Genomic DNA, 27,011 nt, shown 5'->3' with positions numbered 1-27,011 from the left:
GGTGGAAACCTCTGGAGCAACAAAGGGGCATTTCAATGTTATCTGGGTGATTGAGATGCACTCCTAACTCTAGGTAACTTATTGAAATAACAAACCAACGCTGCTCAAAAGATAAATGTAACCAGCCTGCTATTTGCAACCACTGCCATCTGTGCATTCTTTCCTTGATCGCTACTTTATGGCTTCACATGCTTTGTTGGAAACTAGACTTCCCCTAGCACTGCTGTCCCATGAGAAAAGAATTACATTTGTTATCTCATGGGGCAGGAAGCCAGGTGACTCTCTCACTATCTCTCACCAACACTGAACATCTGGAGGGCCGCAAGTTTGACACCCCTGCATTAAAGAGTTAAGACTTGACCTTGTTCAACAGGCTTGACAAAATACATTCTGCAGCTTCTCGACCAATTTTATATACGAGTGAAAAAATTCTATTTTGTGTTAAGTATCTGCATGAGATGGTTGTCCGTCCCACAAAGAATCCACCCTGGTGGCCCTAGCTCTGGTCACAGCTGGGTTCCCAGCCTCTCCTATTCTAACTAGGAGAAAGCCGAAGTATACATTCCATATTCTCTGTCGTACATGATTGGGGTCGTACATAATCCAGGGGGGCGGGGGGGGGGGGCTCTTCTCCTTTGTGGCTCCGGCCTCCCGCTCCTTAGAGCTTGAACGCCAGTGTCACCCCATCCCCCATAGTAATCATGCTGATCGTCACGCGTGGAGTCCACGGAATAACTTTTCGTTCAAGTGGTGGAGGCTTTGCGTTTCCAAGTCATCTTTTCTGGGGTTCAGCACTCGGCCATGCCACAGCACCTATTGTGGGGACAGACCAGAAGAAAGAAAGAAAAATACTTAAACGTTCTGCTCCTCATTTGCATGTATGGCCAAGGTCTAAAATGGCTGCTGAATTCCGCTCAGCAAAACCAGTGACTCTTCATAAACATGGTCTTCCTCTCGTATGCTCTTCGAATTAAAGCTATGTCCCCATTTTCCCGCAAGCCAGCACGGTGTAGTGGTTAACAGGGATGGACTCTAATCTGGAGAACCAGATTTGATTCCCCACTCCTCCACATGAGTGGCTGACTCTGAACCAGATTTGTTGCCCCACTCGAACAACAACAACAACAACCACCACCACCTTTATTTGGCAATTAAAAATAGGTTCTAGAGTGTTGCCAGACATTTTTGAAATACAAAACAAGAGTACATTCAAAACGCAGACAGGAAGACTTTGTATAGCAGTATATATTACTTAGAAAGTTCTGTCACTTGCAAAATAAATTTTGCTACTTTTTCCAAGAGCATGACATCTGTATTGTTTAACAGAAGCTCCACAACAGCACTGTCAGAGTCTCTTTCAGATTTGACTAGGGCCAGCCTGGGAGAGAAATTCCTGATGCCCACATATCTCGGACAGTCAAGAATAATGTGAGCAAGAGTCTCCACTCGGTTTTTACAGTGTGGACAAACCCGATCCTGGAGAGGGATGGATAAGTAACGACCCTTTGTAATGGCTGATGGGAAGGTATTGGATCTGGCCCTTGTGATAATCCCATCTCTGTTGGGGGTTCAGTTAATAATTCAAGATATTTGCAGCTATGTGCCCCTGTTCCGGTGACTTATTCTGACAGAGAGGGGTGAGCATGATTTATTTGCTTGCCCCAACAAGATATGATATTCCTGTTCTAGAAGTCTACTTTTTAAGGTTTGGAAAATCTCTCTGGGTGTCAGCATACAGAGATCTTCAAGTAATAAACCTATTGAGTAAATTTTTGATTTGAGAAGTTGATACCATTCGGAGGCAAATAGGTCTGGGCGCGCAGTGTATATTAAACTGCGCACATCAGAGTTAAAACATAATTTGATCCAATACTTGAATGTATTCAGCCGTGCTATTGTTTCAAGTAGGTTCTGACCAGTTTCTAAGCATAGTACAGCATAATTCTGCCCCACTCCTCCACATGAAGTCTGCTGTGTGACCTTGGGCCAGTCACAGTTTTCTCAGAACTCTCTATGCCCCACATGCCTCACAAGGTGCCTGTTGGGGGGTGAGGAAGAGAACACAATTGTAAGCCACTTTGAGACTCCTTAAAGGTAGAGAAAAGTGAGGTATAAAAACCAACTCTTCTCTTCATTCCCTTTTCCTCTCAAGAAATCATACATGCCCAGGATAACAGCACATAAGCAAGGCTATGCTCCGCTGTGCCCCTGGCCCCAGATTCTTACTATCGGTTTTTTAAGTGTGGAACTTCATTGATCAGCCATTTGGAGATGGTCTCAAATTTGGGGCAGGGTTAGAAAGTGGTGACCAAGACTGACTGGATTTGGCAGAGGGAAAAGAGAGACTTGCTTCTACCTCTCCTTCCTGGGAGGGGGAAGGGGACCCATTCCAGGCATTAGTACTGATTGTTAATGAGGCCATCCTATTTCCTCATTCAGGACAAACACAAACAACTCCCAGACCTCCGCGTGGGCGGCCTATAGCTGTACTTGGGGGGAAAGGTTAGGAACTTCTTCGGGGAAGGTCAGTCAGCTCCTCTATTCCAGGTACTTAATCCTGGCTGAACCCACAGGGGTGAAGTCAAGAGCAAGTAGAAAGGAGGTCTTGGTCTCTTAGCCCAAGGTCTGTGCCCATGACTGAGAGCCAGCATGGTGTAGTTGTTAAGAGCAGGTGCACTCTGGAGGAAACCGGGTTTGATTCCCCGCTCTGCCACTTGAGCTGTGTAGGCTTATCTGGTGAACCAGATTAGCTTGTGCACTCCCACACACGCCAGCTGCGTGACCTTGGGCTAGTCACAGATCTTTGGAGCTCTCTCAGCCCCACCCACCCCACAGGGTGTTTGTTGTGGAGAGAGGAAGGGAAAGGAGATTGTAGACCCCTTTGAGTCTTCTTACAGGAGAGAAAAGGGGGATATAAATCCTCCTCCTCCTCCTCCCCCTCCCCCGTTTGGCTTTATATCCCCTTTCTTTCCTGTAGGAGACTCAAAGGGGCTGACAATCTCCTTGCCCTTCCCCCCTCACAACAAACACCCTGTGAGGTAGGTGGGGCTGAGAGAGCTCCAAAGATCTGTGACTAGCCCAAGGTCACCCAGCTGGCGTGTGTGGGAGTGCACAGGCTAATCTGAATTCCCCAGATAAGCCTCCACAGCTCAGGTGGCAGAGCTGGGAATCAAACCTGGTTCCTCCAGATTAGATACACGAGCTCTTAACCTCCTACACCACTGCTGCTCCTGGTGACCAAATGGATGTAAGACCAATTCAAGAGGCACTCTCTGACTCTCTGTATTTGCTTGTCATCATTAAATTGGTTTCTGTCAACATGCAGGATATCAACATCTAAAGAAACAGCATGGTGTAGTGGTTAGCAGTGGTGGACCGTGATCTGGAGAACCAGGTTTGGTTCCCTGCAAATCCCTCCTACTCCAAAATGAGCGGCAGACTCTAATTTGGAGAACCAAGTTTGTTTCCCCATTCCTCCACATGAGCAGTGGACTCTAATCTGGAGAACCGGATTCGGTTCCCCACTCTTTCACGTGAAGCCTGCCGGATGGCCTTGGGCTAGTCACAGTTCTCTCAGACGTCTCTCAGCCCCAGCTACCTCCCAAGGTGTCTGTTGTGGGGAAAGGAAGGGAAAGGAGCTGGGAAGCCGCCTTGCATCTCCTTATGGCAGAAAAAAATGGGGTATGAAAACCAATTATTTTTCTTCGAACAAAGAACAGGCTATTCCAGCAGTTTATTTGACAAAGGACCCCATATTTCCTCCAACGCTTCTAAGCGTTGATCCTCATTTTTGGGTGTGCCAGTGTGTGTGAAAAACCAAATCACATTTTTAGTAGACAGGCAATTAAATAAACAACACGAGCCAAACTTACATTATCAATTGCTATGATTCCTCCTTTCCTTATAAGCTGTAGACATTTTTCATAGTAATCGTTGTAGCTCTCTTTGTCAGCGTCTATGAACGCAAAGTCGAAGGTTCCAACTTCGCCACCGGCTATAAGTTCGTCTAGGTGTAAAAAAAGGAGACGGTTCTTCACAAACATCAAGAATTCACTGCTAGTCAGTTTTCCCCACGCCTTTTGCGCAAGGCTGGCTTCCCTGGGATTGTCCTACCAAGCTGTCTCCAGTGGAGGACAGATCTTGCATTCACACTAACAACACTGAACACACCGACCCTACTCCAAAAAAGGAAACGAGGGGTCCCGAGTCTCCAAGTCTCCTTTAAGGAGCAGCAGTGGCGTAGGAGATTAAGAGCTCGTGTATCTAATCTGGAGGAACCGGGTTTGATTCCCTGCTCTGCCGCCTGAGCTGTGGAGGCTTATCTGGGGAATTCAGATTAGCCTGTACACTCCCACACACGCCAGCTGGGGGACCTTGGGCTAGTCACAGCTTCTTGGAGCTCTCTCAGCCCCATCTACCTCACAGGGTGTTTGTTGTGAGGGGGGAAGGGCAAGGAGATTGTAAGCCCCTTTGAGTCTCCTGCAGGAGAGAAAGGGGGATATAAATCCAAACTCCTCCCCCTCCTCCTCCTCCTCTTCTTTCTAGGTAGGCCACAGAAGGTGCAGCCAATCACAAAATGCCTGCCACAGGAGGTGGAACCAATCACAAAGTTTCAGGGATCAAGGTTAGGTAAGGCACAGAAGGCACAGCCAATCACAAAACGCCTGCCACAGGAGGTGGAACCAATCACAACGTCTCAGGGATCAAGGCTAGGTAGGCCACAGAAGGTGCAGCCAATCACAAAATGCCTGCCACAGGAGGTGGAACCAATCACAACGTTTCAGGGATCAAGGTTAGGTAAGGCACAGAAGGCACAGCCAATCACAAAACGCCTGCCACAGGAGGTGGAACCAATCACAACGTCTCAGGGATCAAGGCTAGGTAGGCCACAGAAGGTGCAGCCAATCACAAAATGCCTGCCACAGGAGGTGGAACCAATCACAACGTTTCAGGGATCAAGGTTAGGTAAGGCACAGAAGGCACAGCCAATCACAAAACACCTGCCACAGGAGGTGGAACCAATCACGACGTCTCAGGGATCAAGGCTAGGTAGGCCACAGAAGGCGCAGCCAATCACAAAACGCCTGCCACAGGAGATGGAACCAATCGCAACGTCTCAGGGATCAAGGTTAGGTAGGGCACAGAAGGCGCAGCCAATCACAAAATGTCGGTGTCATGACTGAGAAGGCCCTTCCGTGGTTTGCCTCCAATCTAGTTTCAGATCATAGAATCATAGAGTTGGAAGAGACCCCAACGGCCATCAAGTCCAACCCCTGGCCATTCAGGAAGACACAATCGAAGCACTTAGTGGCAGGAGCAACCCAAATCTGAAGATGAGCAGTGAGCAAGTAGGTTTATATAGCAGAAACTGGTCCTTAAGGTATGTTGATCCCAGGCGATCCAGGGCATTAAAAGTCCCTCCCATCAGGTGGAATTGATTCCAGAAGTAAATTAAGAGCTGCTACAGATGGAAACCCATAATCCACTCCAAGCAACATGATGGCTGCAGAATCGTGCCAACTGTAGCTTATGTGTGTTAAGCTCCACTCCTGTTAGGAACAAGATCTACCAGACCACGGCCACACAGCCCGGAAAACCCACCACAACCAGATGAATCCGGCCGTGAAAGCCTTTGACAACACACTCCACTCTTGTGTTCCCCATTTTGTAGACCTAAGTTGGGGGACCGGCTGCCACAGAAAAGGTTCCCCTCAAACAAAACTGGGGCAAAGATTTGAGAACTAAAAGAACAGACGGAGAAGACGGACCAGGACAGCCCGATCTTGTCAGATCTCAGAAACTAAGCAGGTTGGGAGACCTCTGAGGAAGACTCTGCAGAGGAAGGCAATGGACAACCACCTCTGCTTCTCCCATGCCTTGAAGGCCCCTTGCTGGGCTTGCCGTGTGTTGGGAGCTAAGCAGGGTCAGTACTTGGAGGGGAAGACCTCCGAGGAAGACTCTATAGAGAAAGGCAAAGCCAGTGGTGGGATCCAAAAATTTTAGTAACAGGTTCCCATGGTGGTGGGATTCAAACAGTGGCGTAGCGCCAATGGGGCTGGGCGGGGCACGACAGGGGGCGTGGCCGGGCATTCAAGGGGCGGGGCATTAATAATTTCTCTGTTACTGTAAAAAACTCTTACTGTAAAAAAAAAGTTCCTAATTCCCAGCTGGTATCTTTCTGTCCATAATTTAAACTCATTATAGCAAGTCTACTGCCAACAGAAACAACTACTTCTCCTCTAATTGACTGCCTGTCAAATACTTAATATTTTCAAATACTTAATTTTGTTTCTAGAAATCAAAAGAAGGATACTTTCCTTAAACCAGGAACTTTACCATATTTCTAAAACATGTTTTTAAAACAGCCCAACAGGGAGAATTATCCCGTTTTCTACCTTCGCTAACCAGCCACATAGGAAACAACAGAACTTCATGATTTTTGGACCTAATGGAATTTCGAACGGAAAAGCAGACCCAATTGGTAACCCCCTCTTGGTACACACAAATAATTAGTAACCCACTCTCGGGAACTGGTAAGAACCTGCTGAATTCCACCTCTGGCAAAGACAAACCACCTCTGCTTCTCACTTGCCTTGAAAGTCCCTTGTTGGGGTCACCATAAATCGGCTGCGACTTGACAGCCCTCCCTCCCACGCCCACCCACCCACACAAAAGAACTAGCAACATTTGAGATGTTTGGCCTGTGTCATAAAGCCCTGTGCCAGATTTGTACAAGGTTTGATTCCAAACATCTAAAGTTGCTTTTGCAGAGGGGGTGGTGCTCCCCATCAAAGGCAAGCGCCCCCCCCCCAGAACAACACCTGACCCATGCAGGGGGCAGTCTTGTTCATTCCAGGAGGTATGGAGGAGGGGGAAGTCCACCTAACATGCTTTGAGTTGCCAATCATTTGTGCCTCAGGTGACACAACACAGAAGTGGGAGAAACGGAACGCAAAACAAAACTTGGCTGAAATAGGCCTTCTTTTGAGGACGATGGAAACAACCACCCACTCCTCTGCTTCTGTACCAAACCAACTGCTGAGAAAGCCACTCAAACTCCATCAGGACAGCCAGAGCCCTCCGTCATTTCTGGAACCAACATCCAGGTTTATATCTTATCTTTTTAACAACCAATTACCTACCTAGAGTTTGGACGGCTGGTTTTATCCTCAGGTCAATTTTATGCTCCACTCCTGCCTGAAACGAAAAAGGGAGCGTTATTTGCTATGGAAGGAAAGTCCCGTTGCCACGAGGAGAAAGAACAGAACCTGCTGGCACAGAGAACATCACGAGGTCTGAGATGAAGAAGAGCCTTCGTTGTGAAACACGGCTTTCTACCGAGTTACAATTATAACGTGTATGGCAGTGGTGGAGAACCTAGGGCACGCGTGCCAGAGGTGGCACTCAGAGCCCTTTCTGTGGGCATGCGCGCACAGAGTTCGTTATGTAGGGGGAGCAGAGAATCACCCCCCCACACACACATATCTAGGCTGGCCTTGCTTCTGAGTAAACCCTCCTAGGGTCATGATTCACCCATTCAAAGCATTGCACGGTTACTTCACCAAGCTTACTCCCGAGTAATGCGTGCCTTGGAGCAAACCGTTTTTTTTCTAAACTGAAACCTCATTATTCAGGTTAAATTGCCATGTTGGCACTTTGCGATAAATAAGTGGGTTTTGGGTTGCAATCTGGGCACTCGGGTCTCGAAAAGGTTCGCCATCACGGGTATATGGGCTTGAAAAAGGATAACAAAATAAAACCATATCCAGAGGTTTTATAGCGCCTCAAAATTTAGCTTCACCTGTTGAATTTATGAAAATAATTTCTAAAGCTATCTAAAGGAATGGTAATTGAGATATTGTTTGAATATGGTTTGAGATTAACTTTGTTATGACTCATGTATTGAGTATATGTACACAAAGGTGTAGTTTCTGTAACAGTATCTTATACATGCCTACCCTGCAAATATGGTGGAACCTACTTTATAGCTGGCTGTATTTGAAGGCCAAGGGGCTTTGTCTGGCTTGTGAAGCTGGGTACCAGGAAGTCTTGATTTATTTTGAGATGCTAAGCTGAGGTCTTCAAATATTCACAGCCCACAGAAAGATGTGGTAGCCCACCTGACCACACTCCCTGAGATCCCGGCCTTGGGATCGGGCGCCACCATTATTGTACTATTATTGTACTGTCTATGTCAGGGGTAGGGAACCTGCGGCTCTCCAGATGTTCAGGAACTACAATTCCCATCAGCCTCTGTCAGCATGGCCAATTGGCCATGCTGGTAGGGGCTGATGGGAATTGTAGTTCCTGAACATCTGGAGAGCCGCAGGTTCCCTACCCCTGGTCTATGTAATGCTGCCATGTTTTTATAGAGTTTGTAGTATGACAGGCAAGTCCTGTCTTACAAACTTACTAGAGTTCTTTGAGGGTGTAAACAGGCATGTGGATAAGGGGGAACCAGTGGACATTGTCTACTTGGATTTCCAAAAGGCTTTTGACAAAGTTCCTCACCAGAGACTGTTGAGAAAACTCAGCAATGAAGGAATAAGAGGGGAAGTCCTCCTATGGATTAAAAACTGGCTGAGGAACAGGAAACAAAGGGTGGGTATAAATGGGAAGTTCTCACAATGGAGAGATGCAGGGAGTGGTGTCCCCTGCTGATCCGCAGATAGACCAGTGCTCTTTAACTTATTCATGTCGACCGGGAAGTAGGGGTGGGTAGTGTGGGTGGCCAAGTTTAAGCGGATGATACCACTATGTAGGGTGGTGAGAACCACAAAGGATTAAGCGAAGAGCTCCAAGCGGACCTTGATAAATTAGGGTGAGTGGGCTAAGAAATGGCAATGGAAGTTCAATGTAGCAAAATGTAAAGCGATGCACATAGGGCAAAAAAATCCAAACTCTACATACACGCTACAGGGGTCGGGGTGCCATCAGTCACAGACCAGGAAAGGGATTTGGGCGTCTTAGTTGATAGTTCCATGGGAATGTCAACTCAATGCATGGCAGCTGTGAAAAAGGCAAACTCTATGCTGGGGATAATTAGGAAAGGAGTTGATAATAAAACTGCAAGGATTGTCATGCCCTTATATAAAGTAGTGGTGCGACCGAACTTGGAGTACTGTGTTCAGTTCTGGTCTCCACATCTCAAAAAGGATATTGAAGAGATAGAAAAAGTGCAGAGAAGGGCAACGAGGATGATTGAAGGATTGGAGCACCTTCCTTATGAGGAGAGTACGCAGCGCTTGGGGACTCTTTAGTTTGGAGAGGAGACGCCTGAGGGGGGATATCATTAAAGTCTATAAAATTATGCATGGGGTAGAAAATGTTGACAGAGAGAAATTTTTCTCTCTTTCTCACAATACTAGAACCAGGGGGCATTCATTGAAAATGCTGGGGGGAAGAATTAGAACTAATAAAAGGAAACACTTCTTCACGCAACGTGTGATTGGTGTTTGGAATATGCTGCCACAGGAGGTGGTGATGGCCACTTACCTGGATAGCTTTAAAAAGGGCTTGGACAGATTTATGGAGGAGAAGTCAATCTATGGCTACCAATCTTGATCCTCCTTGATCTCAGATTGCAAATGCCTTAGCAGACCAGGTGCTCAGGAGGAGCAGCAGCAGCAGCAGCAGCAGGCCATTGCTTTCACCTCCTGCATGTGAGCTCCCAAAGGCACCTGGTGGGCCACTGCGAGTAGCAGAATGCTGGACTAGATGGACTCTGGTCTGATCCAGCAGGCTAGTTCTTATGTTCTTATGATTTTAATTTAATTTATTTACTGTGTATTATTGTTAATTTATGTTCTGATGTACACTGCCCAGAGCCCTTCGGGGGTGGGCAGCTCTAAAATATAATAAATAAATAAATAAATAAATAAATAAATAAATAAATAAATAAATAAATAAATAATAGATAGACAGGCAGGCAGGCAGGCAGGCAGGCAGGCAGGCAGGCAGGCAGGCAGCAGGCAGGCAGGCAGGCAGGCAGGTAGATAATAGGTAGATGATAGATAGATAGATAGGTAGGTAGGTAGGTAGGTAGGTAGGTAGGTAGGTAGGTAGGTAGGTAGGTAGGTAGGTAGATAGATAAATTCAGGCCAGTAACACCCTCTCAGCCTAACCTGCCTCACTGGGATGTTGTGCAAATAAAATGGAGGAGCACAGAATGCCAGAAGCCTCTCTGACTTCCCTCTGGGGAGAAAGGCAGGGTATAAACCAAGTAAGAAAGTAAATAAATAAATGCATATCATGGAGCATTATATGCCATTAAAGGTGAAAATTATATGCCATTAAAGGTTAAAATGAAATGAAATGAATGTCATGGAGCAGCCAAAAGGAACAAATTTCTACAAATGCCTGGTGATAATTCTTCTTCTGGTTAAGTGACTGGCCATGTGGTACTGACAGGCTTCCACTAAGCCTTTACATCTGAAAAGCAAGACTCAGTGAAAAAGGACCAATGCCCTCCGAGTAAACACAGGCAGGGACAGATATAAATGACCTGGAGTTTACACAGAGACCTCCAGTCATCTCTTCCCATAATCTTAGGAATATTTTAAAATGGGTTTTTGGTGCACATAAAAAAGCACAGAAGTCTGCAAAAGGAAAGCCAGTTTCCCAGATGTTGAGGCAAGTTATTTATTTATACATTTAGCCTTATATATAAAATCCCCTTTAAAAAACCCCCAAAGTCCACGAGATGAACGGCACTGCTGCACATCGAGGCAGTAACTGAGCTTGTGGATTCAGCTGTTTCACAACCAAGAAAAAGAAAGATCTAAACGAAGTCACAAGAAGATAAGAACATAAGAACAAGCCAGCTGGATCAGACCAGAGTCCATCTAGTCCAGCTCTCTGCTACTCGCAATGGCCCACCAGGTGCCTTTGGGAGCTCACATGCAGGAGGTGAAAGCAATGGCCTTCTGCGGCTGTTGCTCCTGAGCACCTGGTCTGCTAAGGCATTTGCAACCTGAGACCAAGGAGGATCAAGATTGGAAGCCATAGAGCGACTTCTCCTCCATAAATCTGCCCAAGCCCCTTTTAAAAGCTATCCAGGTTAGTGGCTATCACCACCTCCTGCGGAAGTATATTCCAAACACCAATCACAAGTTGCGTGAAGAAGTGTTTCCTTATATTAGTCCTTATTCTTCCCCCCAGCATTTTCAATGTATGCCCTCTGGTTCTAGTATTGTGAGAAAGAGAGAAAAATTTCTCTCTGTCAACATTTTCTACCCCATGCATAATTTTATAGACTTTATCATATTCCCCCCTCAGACGTCTCCTCTCCAAATTAAAGAGTCCTAAACGCTGCAGCCTCTCTTCATAAGGAAGGTGCTCCAATCCCTCAATCATCCTCGTTGCCCTTCTCTGCCCTTTTTCTATCTCTTCAATATCCTTTTTGAGATGTGGCGACCAGAACTGAAGATAGTACTCCAAGTACGGTCACACCACTACTTTATAAAAGGCTATTACAATCTTTGCAGTTTTATTATCAATTCCTTTCCTAATTATCCCCAGCATAGAGTTTGCCTTTTTCACAGCTGCCATGCACTGAGTTGACATTCCCATGGAACTATCAACTAAGATGCCCAAATCCCTTTCCTGGTCTGTGACTGATAGTACTGACCCCTGTAGCGTGTATGTGAAGTTTGGATTTTTTGCCCCTATGTGCATCACTTTACATTTTGCTACATTGAACTGCATTTGCCATTTCTGAGCCCACTCACATAATTTATCAAGGTCCGCTTGGAGCTTTTCAAATCCTTTATGGTTCTCACCAATTCTACATAATTTGGTATCATCCGCAAACTTGGCCACCATGCTACCCACCCCTACTTCCAGGTTATTTATGAATAGGTTAAAGAGCACTGGTCCCACTCCCTACATCTCTCCATTGCGAGAATTTCCCATTTACACCCCCCCTTTGCTTCCTGTTTCTCAACCAGTTTTTAATCAATAGAAGGACTTCCCCTCTTATTACTTCATTGCTGAGCTTTCTCAATAGTCTTTGGTGGGGAACTTTGTCAAAAGCCTTTTGGAAATCCAAGTAGACAATGTCCACTGGTTCCCCCTTATCCACATGCCTGTTTACACCCTCAAAGAACTCTAGTAAGTTTGTAAGACAGGACTTGCCTCTGCAAAAGCCATGCTGACTCTTCCTCAACAGGTCTTGCTTTTGTACATGTTTTATAATTTTATCTTTAATGATAGATTCTACTAATTTACAAATTGACTTTAAATGAGTGCCTGCCCCTTAAGCTTTCTATACCCTTTACTATCCCTTAAGATATGTTCTTATTTAGTAAAACAACTGCGTGAGCCATTAGGTGCGTGCCGCTGGTTCCAAAGACTAACTGAAAAGATGTAAAAATTTGAAAAGCCCCACCCCTCAGCAGCCCCACCTATCAGCAGCCTCCACCAATCAGCAGCCCCAGGACAAAGAGAAAAAAGAGAAAACCCCTATTAAAAATACTGTTTAAAAGATGTGGCTTTGAGAAAAGCCCTTTAAAAAGAAAAAGAAAACCAGAGCTCACTCAGCCCTTTCTGACCTAGTCCTCTTCTCCACTGCTACTCTTCTCTGCTAGTTCCAGAGACTAACTGAAAAGATTTAAAAATTTGAAAAGCCCCACCTATCAGCAGCCCCAGCAGCCCCTCCTATCAGCAGTTCCACCTGTCAACAGCCCCGGGACACAGAGAAAAAAGAGAAAACCCCTGTTAACCCCTATTAAAAATACACTGTTTAAAAGATGTGGCTTTGAGAAAAGCCCTTTAAAAAGAAAACCAGAGCTCACTCAGCCCTTTCTGACCCAGTCCTCTTCTCCACTGCTACTCTTCTCTGCTGGTTCCAGAAGATATGGTGCTGCTTGTTATTTGATGAACACCACATGACAGACACTCTGTTCCACACCACCAAGCTCTACAGAGACACCTAAATGGTACAACCTTGCAAACCCCCTTTGGCTTCAGTGCAGGTAACAAGCCTGTGATCTGAACTCTGCCGCTGAGGTCAAAGAGGACTGTCATGTGCCCAATAACAAGTGTCCGAAACATAAGCTATGTTCCGAGTGAAGACCTGACCAGTTCTAATACAATATAATATGGGGTCTGTTCATTTGGCATTTCCCCGCATACGTGGCAGCAACTGGAGATACTCAGTGCTTCAGAACCGGTGGCCACATTGCCCCAGCTGACCACTCCACTGACCAAAGCAATTTTTTATTAATGAAAATATTTATACTCCACTTTTCCTTTCGATGCCTTCTTCCAATTGAAGGAGAGTTCTTTCTAATTAAGAACATAAGAACATAAGAACATAAGAACAAGCCAGCTGGATCAGACCAAAGTCCATCTAGTCCAGCTCTCTGCTACTCGCAGTGGCCCACCAGGTGCCTTTGGGAGCTCACATGTAGGATGTGAACGCAATGGCCTTCTGCGGCTGTTGCTCCCGATCACCTGGTCTGTTAAGGCATTTGCAATCTCAGATCAAAGAGGATCAAGATTGGTAGCCATAGATCGACTTCTCCTCCATAAATCTGTCCAAGCCCCTTTTAAAGCTATCCAGGTTAGTGGCCATCACCACCTCCTGTGGCAGCATATTCCAAACACCAATCACACGTTGCGTGAAGAAGTGTTTCCTTTTATTAGTCCTAATTCTTCCCCCCAGCATTTTCAATGAATGTCCCCTGGTTCTAGTATTGTGAGAAAGAGAGAAAAATGTCTCTCTGTCAACATTTTCTACCCCATGCATAATTTTGTAGACTTCAATCATATCATAATTAAGTAGCTCTTCCTTTGGCAGAAAGCCTGCTTAAGTTGAAGGAAGAGGACGGCCTGCATCCAGTCCCCGGGCCAACAGTGCCAACATCACATATATCTATAAATGTATTTAATATCACTTGGGAGGAAAACCACTTCAAGGTGTTTTGCAGTGTGTATCTGGCACAGCTGTTCTATCTGGGCCCACACGGCCATGAGGGGTTGGCCTACTCCACAAACAGTTTTCAACCAGGTCTCAGGAGGGTTAGCACAGCTGATGTACCTCTTTCCACACTGGTTTGCCAATACTGGCAAAATCTTCATTGATGTCACAAGCAACGACTCGGCCATCTTCCGGCAACACAAGGGCCATGTTTAAGGTGTTGTACCCTGTGAAGACACCTGCAAAATCCCCAAAGGAGAAGAAAGTGGATCAGCTGCGCTCTGTGAGAGAGAAGGCGTCACGTTCCCTCACCCAAAGGAAACACATTTTCAACCCTCTGTGGGAAATTAATGCTGTCTCTTTGGGAACCAGCTTGGCCCCTGAAGGTTTGAGGAACGGCAGTTCCTCAATGCCAGCTTTCAAAGGGGGAGAAAAGTATTTAAAGATAATCTCTCAGGATCGCTTTCTATGGGCAAGAGTAGACAAGATGCTGATAGAGATGGATTGGTCTTTATCTTCAAATGCTGAAAACATTGGGGGTTGGGGGGGGGAGAGGAGGGCTGACTGGGGTTTGGGAAGCAGCAAAATAAAATTTGCCTCACCGGAGGAGCCCCAGTGGAGGGGATCTAGATTCGTGGTAGGCCAGTTCGTTTACTCACAGAGCTCTCTGGCTCTGACGCGCTTCCCCTCCCATAAGCAGCGTGGGATGGTACAGCCCTCCGTGGATTAAGCCCTGCAGTGCAATTATTGTGTATTTGTAGTGCATGCCATTTGGCTACAGAATTCAGAATATTTGCACCTCGATGACAATCCACAGTCCAAAAAGGATGCCTCTAGAGCAGGGGTCTGCAACCTGTGGCTCTCCAGATGTTCATGGACTACAGCCCCTGCCAATTGGACATGCTGGCAGGGGCTGATGGGATTTGTAGTCCACAAACATCTGGAGAGCCGCAGGTTGCAGACCCCTGCTCTAGACTTTGAGGATGTTGAACATTTTATTTTACTTACAATTTATTTCCTGCCTTTCTCTCTGGTGGGAACCCAAAGCGGCATATCTCATTCAGCAGTGGCGTAGTGGCTAAGAGCAGGTGCGCTCTGATCTGGAGGAACCGGGTTTGATTCCCAGCTCTGCCGCTTGAGTTGTGGAAGCTTATCTGGGGAATTCAGATTAGCCTGTACACTCCCACACATGCCAGCTGGGTGACCTTGGGCTAGTCACAGCTCTGTGGAGCTCTCTCAGCCCCACCCACCTCACAGGGTGTTTGTTGTGAAGGGGGAAGGGCAAGGAGATTGTAAGCTCCTTTGAGTCTCCTACAGGAGAGAAAGGGGGGGATATAAATCCAAACTCTCTTCTTCTTCTCCTTCTCCTTCTCCCTCTCCTCCTCCTCCTCCTCCTCTTCCCCCTCCCCCTCCTCTCCAATTTGTACTCACAGGAACCCTGTACGTAGGCTAGGCTGAAAGTGTGTTAGCATCCCAAGGTCTCCCCGCTAGCATTCATGGCAGAGTAGAAATTCGAACCTGGATCTCCCACTTGCCAGTCTGACACTGTAACTACTACACCCTGATGGCTGTCAGCCAAGTGTTGTGTACGAACAAAGACCAGGAGTTCTCCGCAGTCCACTGGATGGAAAACTTGTCCTACTCTGCACGTGAGAATCAAACACCTGACCTGCAGGTCCCGCAACTCTTAGCCACCCCTCGAGCCGGCAAAGGCAGCCCCACTCACCGATTTCCAGCGCTTTCCTGGCTTTGATCAGGCGGGCGAGGTTTGCCATGAGCTGGGCCTGATCCGAAGACACCAGCATCCCTTTCTGAGGAACGTCCATCGTCAGCTAGAAAACAAGGCCGCTGCATTACAAGTCTGGCAACAGCGGCTGGTTATCGTGATCGCAAGCAACAGCCTGGACTCTTTCTTTCACGGGTTAGACTACGACACCACCTTCTTTCAAAAATGTGTGTGACAATAAGCACGTAACGTAAGCATAAGCATTTTATTGTCATTGTGCACGCACAACGAAATTTACAGCAGCATTCCTCGATGCACACAATTCCAGACTCATACCCCATCCTCACTTTCCCCTTCCTCCACCCATCCCTACACAGCCCCAAATACATCAACACGAAGCCCCGGAGTTCAGCATAGCCACAGCTCTAGAGTAGAAGCTGTCTCTAAGCTCCTCTTTTGTCCTTAGTTTTGATAGGACCTGTATCAGTCTGCTGGATGGTAACAGTTCGTAAGAGAGTGTGTGCTGGATGAGACAGGTCTCTCAGAATATTTTGGGCTTCTTTAGGCTTCTGGGAATTATAGAGTTCTTCCCAAGGAGGGGAGAGGGCACATCATCCTCTGTGCAGTAGTGATCACCCTTTGGAGCGCCTTCCTATCTGCCACTGTGCAACTGGAGAACCATACACAGATGCAGTAGGTTAAGACACTCTCTATAGCACAGCGGTAAAAGGACACCAGGAGTTTTCCATTCAGTTGTTGTTCCCTTAAAAGTCCCAGATAGTACAGTCTTTGCTGTGAGTATAATAGTGAGTATAATAAAGGTATGGTTTGGGGTGGTGTCGGAATTGAGTGACTCACTTAAGGGTCAAATAAAAGGATGCGCAAGAGATCAGCTTGGAGCATCCGAGATTTCCTACAAGCTATCTAAGGGCGGCAGGAGAACGGCTTCTTTTGAAGAAAAAGAGTTTGGATTTCCCCCCCACATTTCTCTCGTTAAAGGAACCTCGAGGCAGCCGACAAGCTCCTTCCCATTCTCTGCCCACAACAGACAACTTGTCAGGTTGAGAGAGTTCAGAGAGAACTGTGACTGGCTCAAGGTCACCCAACAGGTCACTGAGTTTGATTCCCCGCTCCTCCACATGAGCAGACTCTTTCAAACAAATCCACTTCACCAGATAAGAGTCTGCTGTTCACATGGAGGAATGGGGGAATCAAACCCGGTTTTCCAGATTATAATCCCACCTGCTTAACCACTACACTATGCTGGCTCACCATGCTCTGCACTATTTCCCTGATAAAAATGCCCCCCCCTGCTGCCTTCAGAGCTGGGGTGTGTTCGTGTGTGTGTGAATCTTTTTTTAGTTAAGAACTGCAAGTATTCCAGGTTCTAATCCTGTCTGTCACAACTCTTGGCCTAAATTGAACAAAAAAGGAACAACTGCCACAAAAATCAAAACCAAGGAATACAAAGTTGCAGAGAAATAATATGTACAAATAGATTATCAAAAATGGATACAAAACATCTCTGTATACCAGTGATGGCGAACCTATGGCACGGGTGCCAGAGGTGGCACTCAGAGCCCTCTCTGTGGGCACGCACAAATAGAGTCCCCCCCCCCCCCACACATCTAGGCTGGCTTGAGTCGCTGGGCTTGATTATTAGCTTTAAACCTAAGACCTAGTTTTGGGGAAGCAGTGTAGGTAACCATGTTAAGTGCTGTTAAACCCCACTGATTTTCATACGAAGAAATAAAGTGCAATCCTTTACCTGGGAGTAAGCTCGGTTGCTGGCAGTGGGGCTTGGTTCTGAGTAAACCCTCCTAGGATCATGATTCACCCATTGGAAGAGTTGCACGGTTGCTTCAAAGCAAAGCCACCGACTACCACCAAGCTCACTCCCGAGTAACGCACGCCTCGGAGCCAACCGTTTTTTCGAAACTAAAACCTCAGTATTCAGGTTAAGATGCCGTGTGGGCACTTTGCGATAAATAAGTGGGTTTTGGGTTGCAGTTTGGGCACTCGGTCTCGAAAAGGTTCGCCACCACTGCTGTATACCTATATATTTTCCACATTCTAGCAATTTTTTGAAGGGGTATAATGTAAAAACTGAAGAAGATATTATCAAAACACACCTGGTCATGAATTTCTGATTTGACAGTCTGCGCTTACTTTGTTTGGTTGTGCATTTCTGATTTGTTTTTGTGCTTTGGGCAGAGACCTTTCGTGTCTCAAAGGCAGGAAGAGCCCAAAGACAGCCTTCAAGGATGGCCTCTAAAAGAGTGGAAGTCTGGCTCTTCCTTCCCATTAATGCCAAGCTCAGTCTGCAGGGCCTGTAAAATGGAGTCGTTCCACCGGGCCTTTGGGGAGGCCGGTCGCTGATTGCCTCCCCTGCTAAACCCCCCCCCCCCCACACACAAACCATCATAACTGGTTGTCACTGTATAGTGCCCAGTCGCCTCCCGGTGGGATAGAATGTGGCATCTGATCACCGAATTGGAAAACCGTGCAGGTAGCAATGAAAATAAACACCACCTAGGCAAGGTATTCCACAATGCAGAATGGGGGTTATGAAAGTAGAACCCAGTACAGAAAAAGGAAGGTGATACAATAATTGCATTGTCAAAGGCTTTCACGGCTGGAATCAGTGGGGTGTTATGGGGTTTCTGGGATGTATGGCTGTGTCCCAAAAGCATTTTCTCCTGATGTTTCACCTGCAATTGTGCCTGGCATATTCTAAGAACATAAGAACTAGCCTGCTGGATCAGACCAGAGTCCATCTAGTCCAGCTCTCTGCTACTCGCAGTGGCCCACCAGGTGCCTGTGGGAGCTCACATGCCGGAGGTGAAAGCAATGGCCTTCTGCTGCTGCTGCTCCCGAGCACCTGGTCTGCTAAGGCCTTTGCAACTTGTCAGGTGAAACGTCAGGAGAAAATGCTCCTGGAACATGGCCATACAGCTCAGAAACCCCCCAACACTCCAACAATAAATACTGAAACAGACTGCGATCCTGTTCTTTTACCAAAAGATCCTCCTGACTGTTCCATTATACTATAATTCTAATACCTGTTTTAAAATGCCTTCCTTATATGGCTGTCTGCCCCAGATTAGAACATTTCTGGAGATTTTTGGGGGTGGGGGGAGGGACAGGGACCTGAGGTAGGCAGGGTTTGGGTAGGTAAAGGACCACACAGCAGGCTATGACGTCGTATAACCTACACTCCGAAGGGCCAAGACTCCACCCTTAGCGTCCTGCTGTGCTCGCTCAGGGGAGTCCGGGAAACGGTGGCACAAAAGAATCCTGCTGCTTAGCTTTGCTTGTGGTGGAGCTGGATTTGTTTAGAGACTGGTAGTAACAGTTTCTCTCGTCCAGCCAGGCGGCACCTGGCCTTTATCTGCATTCTGACCTTGGACAAACTTGCACCGGCTGTGCACACTTTCGCTTTTGGGAGAACCGTCAGAGGGAGGGGAGGGGCATAGAAGAAGAAGAAGAAGAGTTTGGATTTATATCCCCGCTTTCTCTCCTGCAGGAGACTCAAAGGGGCTTGCAATCTCCTTGCCCTTCCCCCCTCACAACAAACACCCTGTGAGGTAGGTGGGGCTGAGAGAGCTCCGAGAAGCTGTGACTAGCCCAAGGTCACCCATCTGGCGTGTGTGGGAGCGTACAGGCGAATCTGAATTCCCCAGATAAGCCTCCACAGCTCAGGCGGCAGAGCTGGGAATCAAACCCGGTTCCTCCAGGTTAGATACACGAGCTCTTAACCTCCTCCGCCACTGCTGCTCCTCCGCCACTGCTGCAGGGGATATTGGACACTGCTCGGAGTGAGAACTTTAGATCTTGCAAAAATCTCTGGAGTGTGCCTGTTCGTGGACCCTTATGCAACACACCTGATTTTGGCAAACCTGAGTCTGTTTATTGGGAGGACAAATCGGCCACTTGATGGACGGGGACTGAGATCTTGTGGTCTGGAGACCGGTTGTAATTCCAGGCAATCTCCAGCCCCCACTTCTACAACATGGCAGCGCTGCCTCCTGAAATGGCTTTGGCATTACAGCGTCGGCAAAATAACAGAAATGTAAGGGCCTTCCCCAGGAAGGCCGTTCGGCAAGATGGGAGGGGCACCTCAGAGAATGTGGAGTTGCTGATCTCATCTGTTGGTCATGGCTTGGTGTGGCTTCACTCAGAGGGGCGAAACGTGTTTCCCCACTAGCAACCTGCGGCTCTCCAGATGTTCATGGACTACAATTCCCATCAGCTCCTGCCAATTGGCCATGCTGGCAGGGGCTGATAGGGATTGTAGTTCATGAACATCTGGAGAGCCGCAGGTTGCAGACCCCTAGGCTAGTCCCAGTTCTCTCAGAACTCTCTCAGCCCCACCTACCTCACAAGGTATCTGTTATGGGGAGAGGAAGGAAAAGGAGTTTGTCAGCTGCTTTGAGACTCCTTACAGAAGAGAAAGGGGGGTTTATAAACCCAAACTCCTCTTCTTGTTCAACCAGAAGGAATCTCAAGAAACCAGAAGGAGCAGCAGTGGCGTAGGAGGTTAAGAGCTCGTGTGTCTAATCTGGAGGAACCGGGTTTGATTCCCACCTCCGCCGCCTGAGCTGTGGAGGCTTATCTGGGGAATTCAGATTAGCCTGTACACTCCCACACATGCCAGCTGGGTGGCCTTGGGCTAGTCACAGCTTCTCGGAGCCTTCAGCTCCCACCCACTTACAGGTGTTTATAGAGGGGGGAAGGGCAAGGAGATTGTCAGCCCCTTTGAGTCTCCTGCAGGAGAGAAAGGGGGGATATAAATCCAAACTCCTCCTCCTCCTCCTCCCCCCCTGCCTGGCTTGATCCTGCCATGTCTCCCGCTTGCAACTTGGGATTTGTTCTCATCCCCCCCTCCCTTCTCATTACTGCGGTTGGCTGGACTTTCTCACTCTTTGAACTTTGGCTTCCTCATGTAAACGTAAAATATCATCAAGCCAGAGGCACCCAAGGGTTGTTGTTCTGCCAGTGGCCTGGAAATGTAGGTTGCTTTGGACCTGGGAGGCCTTCCTGTGTCTCAACTGTGGCATTACAGGGCCCCCCATGGGAACCGGGTGGTCAGGAGTAGCAAGCAGCATGGGTATAATTTGAGGAAGCATTGCTGCTGCTTCAGTTCTGACAATAGAGGTCTAAATGCTTATGCATTTGTTGGGGGGCAGCAGTGGCGTAGGAGGTTAAGAGCTCGTGTGTCTAATCTGGAGGAACCGGGTTTGATTCCCACCTCCGCCGCCTGAGCTGTGGAGGCTTATCTGGGGAATTCAGATTAGCCTGTGCACTCCCACACATGCCAGCTGGGTGACCTTGGGCTAGTCACAGCTTCTCGGAGCTCTCTCAGCCCCACCTACCTCACAGGGTGTTTGTTGTGAGGGGGGAAGGGCAAGGAGATTGTAAGCCCCTTTGAGTCTCCTGCAGGAGAGAAAGGGGGGATATAAATCCAAACTCCTCCTCCTCCTCCTCCCCCCCTGCCTGGCTTGATCCTGCCGTGTCTCCCGCTTGCAACGTGGGATTTGTTCTCATCCCCCCCTCCCTTCTCATTACTGCGGTTGGCTGGACTTTCTCACTCTTTGAACTTTGGCTTCCCAAGCAACGAAATATCAGCTCAGGAGGCACCTGCGGTTGTTGTTCTGCCAGTGGCCTGGAATGTAGGTTGCTTTGACCCGGGGGAGGCTTCCTTGTGTCTGGACCGTGGCACTGGTGAGGGCCCCCCATGGGAACGGGTGGTCAGGAGCAGCGTTGTGTGACGTGGGGTATAATGGAGGGCGATTTTCTGCTGCTGCTTCAGTTCTGACAATAGAAGTCTAAATGCTTATGCATTTGTTGGGGGGCAGCAGTGGCGTAGGAGGTTAAGAGCTCGTGTATCTAATCTGGAGGAACCGGGTTTGATTCCCCGCTCTGCTGCCTGAGCTGTGGAGGCTTATCTGGGGAATTCAGATTAGCCTGTGGACTCCCACACACGCCAGCTGGGTGACCTTGGGCTAGTCACAGCTTCTCGGAGCTCTCTCTCAGGCCCCCACCCCACTTCACAGGGTGCTTGCTGTGAGGAGGGAAGGGCAAGGAGATTGTAAGCCCCTTTGAGTCTCCTGCAGGAGAGAAAGGGGGATATAAATCCAAACTCCTCCCCGCCTGGCTTGATCCTGCCGCGGTCTCCGCAACGTGGGATTTGTTCTCATCCCCCCCTCCCTTCTCATTACTGCGGTTGGCTGGACTTTCTCACTCTTTGAACTTTGGCTTCCCAAGCAACGAAATATCAGCTCAGGAGGCACCTGCGGTTGTTGTTCTGCCAGTGGCCTGGAATGTAGGTTGCTTTGACCCGGGGGAGGCTTCCTTGTGTCTGGACCGTGGCACTGGTGAGGGCCCCCCATGGGAACGGGTGGTCAGGAGCAGGGCCAGGTGACGGGTATAATGGAGGCTTATTTCTGCTGCTGCTTCAGTTCTGACAATAGAAGTCTAAATGCTTATGCATTTGTTGGGGGGCAGCAGTGGCGTAGGAGGTTAAGAGCTCGTGTATCTAATCTGGAGGAACCGGGTTTGATTCCCCGCTCTGCTGCCTGAGCTGTGGAGGCTTATCTGGGGAATTCAGATTAGCCTGTGCACTCCCACACACGCCAGCTGGGTGACCTTGGGCTAGTCACAGCTTCTCGCTCTCAGCCCCACCTACCTCACAGGGTGTTTGTTGTGAGTGGGGAAGGGCAAGGAGATTGTCAGCCCCTTTGAGTCTCCTGCAGGAGAGAAAGGGGGGATATAAATCCAAACACTTCTTCTTCTTCTTCCTGGTGCTGCTTCATAATAAAGCTACCACCTGAACACAGAGTCTTGTTTTTGAACAGTCCAAGAGAACGACAGTGGAAGCAGCTCAGCCTAAGGAAAAAAGGTTGCACCTCCACATTAGGAAGAACTTCCTGACTGCCAGGGCTGTTCGACAGTGGAATTCCCTGCCTCGGAGAGTGGTGGAGTCTCCTTTGTTGGAGGTTTTTAAACAGAGGCTGGATGAACTTATGTTGGGAGTGCTTTGATTGTGTCTTCCTGCATTGTGGGGGGTTGGACTTGATGGGTCTCTTCCAGCTCCATGATTCTAAGCTGAAATCAACCCGGTTGGTGCTTAAGGAGCTGCGAACTCCTTTTCCTCTAGAGAAAGAAGCTGTTATGGGGTCTAAAGAGAGTGAGAAGAGGAAATGTGGTTTCATGGCACCGAATATCAAAATGGCCCCTTGCAAGCAGCCTCTGTTGGCACGAGACACCTGTTCAGAATTCAGACTCACCAATCTCAGCTTCTTGAGAGAAGGATGCTCCCGTAAGGAGTGATCCAGGACATATTGCAACAGCGGTTGGTTTTTGCCGAGGATGCCTTTTGCGGTTGCAGAACTAAACGCGGAATAATATCTTCTGCCTTTCAAAAAAGGAAAAAAGCATAAGAACATAAGAACTAGCCTGCTGGATCAGACCAGAGTCCATCTAGTCCAGCACTCTGCTACTCACAGTGGCCCACCAGGTGCCTTTGGGAGCTCACATGCAGGAGGTGAAAGCAATGGCCTTCTGCGGCTGTTGCTCCCAAGCACCTGGTCTGCTAAGGCATTTGCAATCTCAAATCAAAGAGGATCAAGATTGGTAGCCATAGAGCAGGGGTAGGGAACCTGCGGCTCTCCAGATGTTCAGGAACTACAATTCCCATCAGCCCCTATCAGCATGGCCAATCGGCCATGCTGGTAGGGGCTGATGGGAATTGTAGTTCCTGAACATCTGGAGAGCCGCAGGTTCCCTACCCCTGCCATAGAGCGACTTCTCCTCCATAAATCTGTCCAAGCCCTTTTTAAAGCTATCCAGGTGAGTGGCCATCACCACCTCCTGTGGCAGCAGATTCCAAACACCAATCACACGTTGCGTGAAGAAGTGTTTCCTTTTATTAGTCCTAATTCTTCCCCCCAGCATTTTCAATGGATGCCCCCTGGTTCTAGTATTGTGAGAAAGAGAGGAAAAATGTCTCTCTGTCAACATTTTCTACCCCATGCATAATTTTATAGACTTCAATCATATCCCCCCTCAGACGTCCAAATTAAAGAGTCCTAAACGCTGCAGCCTCTCTTCATACAGAAGGTGCTCCAATCCCTCAATCATCCTCATTGCCCTTCTCTGCTCAGTTCAGTTCTGGTCGCATGAAATGGACAATAGAAATGTATAAAACAAGGAGCTGATTTTTAATTCCCTGCTTTTCTCTACCTTTAAGGTGTCTCTCAAAGGGACTTACAAACTCATTTTTCTTCCTCTCCCCACAACTTGTGAGGCAGGTGAGGCTGAGAGAGTTCTGAGAGAGCTGTGACTGGCCCAAGGTCACCCAGCAGGCTTCATGTGGAGGAGCGGAGAAACCAAACCCGGATCTCAAAATTAGAGTCTGGTGCTTATGCAGAGGAGTAGGGAATCAAACCTGGTTCTCCAGATTAGAGCTTGCTGCTCTTGACCACTATACCGTGCTGTCTTTCACTTAAACACACCCAAGGGGTTATGCGATGGTTTGTGACAACCAGGGTAAAGTGACACCCCCCCCCCCGAGACCCTGGGGCTCACAGAATGCCAGCTGCCTTCCAAGGGCAGGTGGGCACTGCAGTTGACTAGGAAAATTCCCAGCAGCCTGTGTGCCAGGACAGCCAATACCAGCCCAGGACAGGGTGCCCGGAGCCAGCCAATAGCAGTCATGTGCCATCTCCAGCAGCACCACAGGGGCCACTCAAGTGAGACCTCACCAGGAGTCCTTCAGAAGGAGGCAAAGGGCGGGCTTCCAGTGGTGGTGAACCTTTGGCACTCCAGATGTTATGGACTACAATTCCCATCAGCCCCTGCCAGCATGGCCAATTGGCTGATGGGAATTGTAGTCCATAACATCTGGAGTGCCAAAGGTTCGCCACCACGGGATTAGGCGATCCCAACCCCAAGATTACATAATTGAAACAAACACAGCACCTCACCGTACATAGGGATTGCTGTACGCAGAGAACATAGGGAGCTCCACCCCATTTTTGAACTCATCGAGAACACATCTGTCCCTTCTCCCCAGAGAACTTTCTATGGGTCTGTTGCCCTCATGTTGATCCAGGAACCTGCCTTATACCAAGTCAGACCATCACGAGTCCATCAAAGCCAGAGCTGTCTGCTCAGATCACGGAGGAAGCGCAGGGTGGCCACGCAAACCACCCCTGGCCGTCTCTTGCCTTGAGAACCTTCTGAGGCCGCGCTAAGCTGGCTGTGACTTGAGACCACTTTCCATCACCCGCTGGAAAAGCCTGGGCCAGGACGGGCCAGGCTAACCCGGTCTTGTGGGATCCTGGAAGCTGAGTAGGGACAGTCCTGGTGGATGTTTGGATGGCAGGCCGCCACAGAAGGGTTGCTACGCAGAGGCAGCCAATAGCAAACCACTTCTGTTGGTCTCTGCCCTGACCTGGGTGGCCGAACCTGGAGCAGCAGTGGCGAAGGAGGTTAAGAGCTTGTGTATCTAATCTGGAGGAACCGGGTTTGATTCCCCGCTCTGCCGCCTGAGCTGTGGAGGCTTCTCTGGGGAATTCAGAGTAGCCTGCGCACTCCCACACATGCCAGCTGGGTGACCTTGGGCTAGTCACAGCTCTTCTGAGCTCTCTCAGCCCCACCTACCTCACAGGGTGTTTGTTGTGAGGGGGGCAGGGCAAGGAGATTGTAAGCCCCTTTGAGTCTCCTGCAGGAGAGAAAGGGGGGATATAAATCCAAACTACCTCCTCCTCCTCCTCTTCTTCTTCATTTCATCAGATTTCAGAAGCTAAACAGGAGCAGCCCTGGTTAGGGTTTGGATTAGAGGCCACCAAGGAAGTCTGGGGTTGCTACGCAGAGGGAGGCAGCCACGGGGGAGTTTCCCACTGTTGGCCGCCCCCTGCCCTGATCTGGACGGCCCAGGCAGCAGCTGTTGTGTCTCCTGGAATCCCAGAAGCTAACCAGGGTCAGCCTTGTGGGGGGTGCTTGGATGGGAGACCAGCAGCCAAGGAAGTCCACGGTTGTACTGCAGAGGCCACCCCAACGAACCCCACCTCCATTGGTCTCTGCCTTGATCTGGAAGGCCCAGCCTAGCCGAATTGCACCCCCTTGGAAGCTGAGCAGGGTCAGCCTTGGTGAGGGTCTGGATGGGCGACCAGCCGCCAAGGCAGTCGGGGCGGGCGACGCAGGGGCAGGGAGGGGCTGCCTCTTTAGGAGCAGCAGTGGCGTAGGAGGTTAAGAGCTCGTGTATCTAATCTGGAGGGACCGGGTTTGATTCCCCGCTCTGCCGCCTGAGCTGGGGAGGCTTCTCTGGGGAATTCAGATCAGCCTGCGCACTCCCACGCGCGCCAGCTGGGTGACCTTGGGCTAGTCACAGTTCTTCGGAGCTCTCTCAGCCCCACCTACCTCACAGGGTGTTTGTTGTGAGGGGGGAAGGGCAAGGAGATTGTCAGCCCCTTTGAGTCTCCCGCAGGAGAGAAAGGGGGGGATATAAATCCAAACTACTTCTTCTTCTTCTTCTTCTTCTTCTTCTTCTTCTTCTTCTTCTTCTCCTCCTCCTCCTCCTCCTCCTCCTCCTCCTCCTCCTCCTCCTCCTCCTCCTCCTCCTCTTCTTCTTCTACTACTACTACTACTACTACTACTACTACTACTACCTTCTTCTTCTTCTCCTCCTCCTCCTCCTCCTCCTCTTCTTCTACTACTACTACTAGTACCACCACCACCACCACCACCCAGACTGGCCAGAGGAGCCTGACCTCAGCAGCCCAGTCGGGTCAGCCTGGACTCGGGGAGACCAACGAAGAAGTCCCGCCCGGCTGGGGAAAGGGGGGGGCGGCGGCCCTGAGTCGGCTGCACCTGGCAGAGAGGCCAGCGGGGCGGGGCGGGGCGGGCCAGGTGCACCTGTCGAGGCGCTTCTCCCCCCGTCCCGCCTCACCTGCCCAGAATCCGGTGGCCACGGCCAAGGCCAGAGCGGCGGAGCCGACGGCGGCATCCCGGGTGAGGCCCGAGAGAGGCATGGCGGCGGCGGCTGCTCCGGCTCCGGCCCCTCCCTCTTTCCCTGGGAGGGAGGGAGGGGGGGTCACGTGCTCCCGCCCCGTCCCGTCCCGCCCCGCCCCCGGGTCCCAGCTGGGCCACACCTGCAGGCCGGGAGGGGGGCCGGCCGAAAGGCTGCGGGGCGCCCCAGAGGACCGGGAGGGGGAGCCTGCGAAGCGGGTGGGCACAGCGCGGTGCGAGCCCTCCCCTCCCCCCCCCCAGGACTGAGCTCTGTGTCGTCTGCAGGCCGGTTGCCAAACTCCAGCCGCCCCCTGGAGGATGGCAACGGAAGCCGAGGGCAGCATTTCCTGC

At 49.2% G+C, this 27,011-nt stretch overlaps 1 protein-coding gene across 1 annotated transcript; it reads right to left on the bottom strand.

Moving 5' to 3' along the window:
- Nucleotides 1–393: 393 nt before the first annotated feature.
- On the bottom strand, nt 394–26,730 carry COMTD1 (catechol-O-methyltransferase domain containing 1). Its single transcript, XM_048503256.1, is given in 8 exon segments — nt 394–718; nt 721–813; nt 3,873–4,006; nt 7,143–7,197; nt 14,042–14,160; nt 15,648–15,753; nt 22,937–23,064; nt 26,602–26,730. Coding segments are annotated over 8 exon segments (777 nt in total). The 5' UTR covers nt 26,684–26,730; the 3' UTR covers nt 394–658.
- Nucleotides 26,731–27,011: the final 281 nt, after the last annotated feature.

Source organism: Sphaerodactylus townsendi, linkage group LG07 (assembly GCF_021028975.2).
Source record: "Sphaerodactylus townsendi isolate TG3544 linkage group LG07, MPM_Stown_v2.3, whole genome shotgun sequence".
Taxonomy (NCBI): Eukaryota; Metazoa; Chordata; class Lepidosauria; order Squamata; family Sphaerodactylidae; genus Sphaerodactylus; species Sphaerodactylus townsendi.
This window is presented reverse-complemented; position numbering and strand designations above follow the sequence as displayed.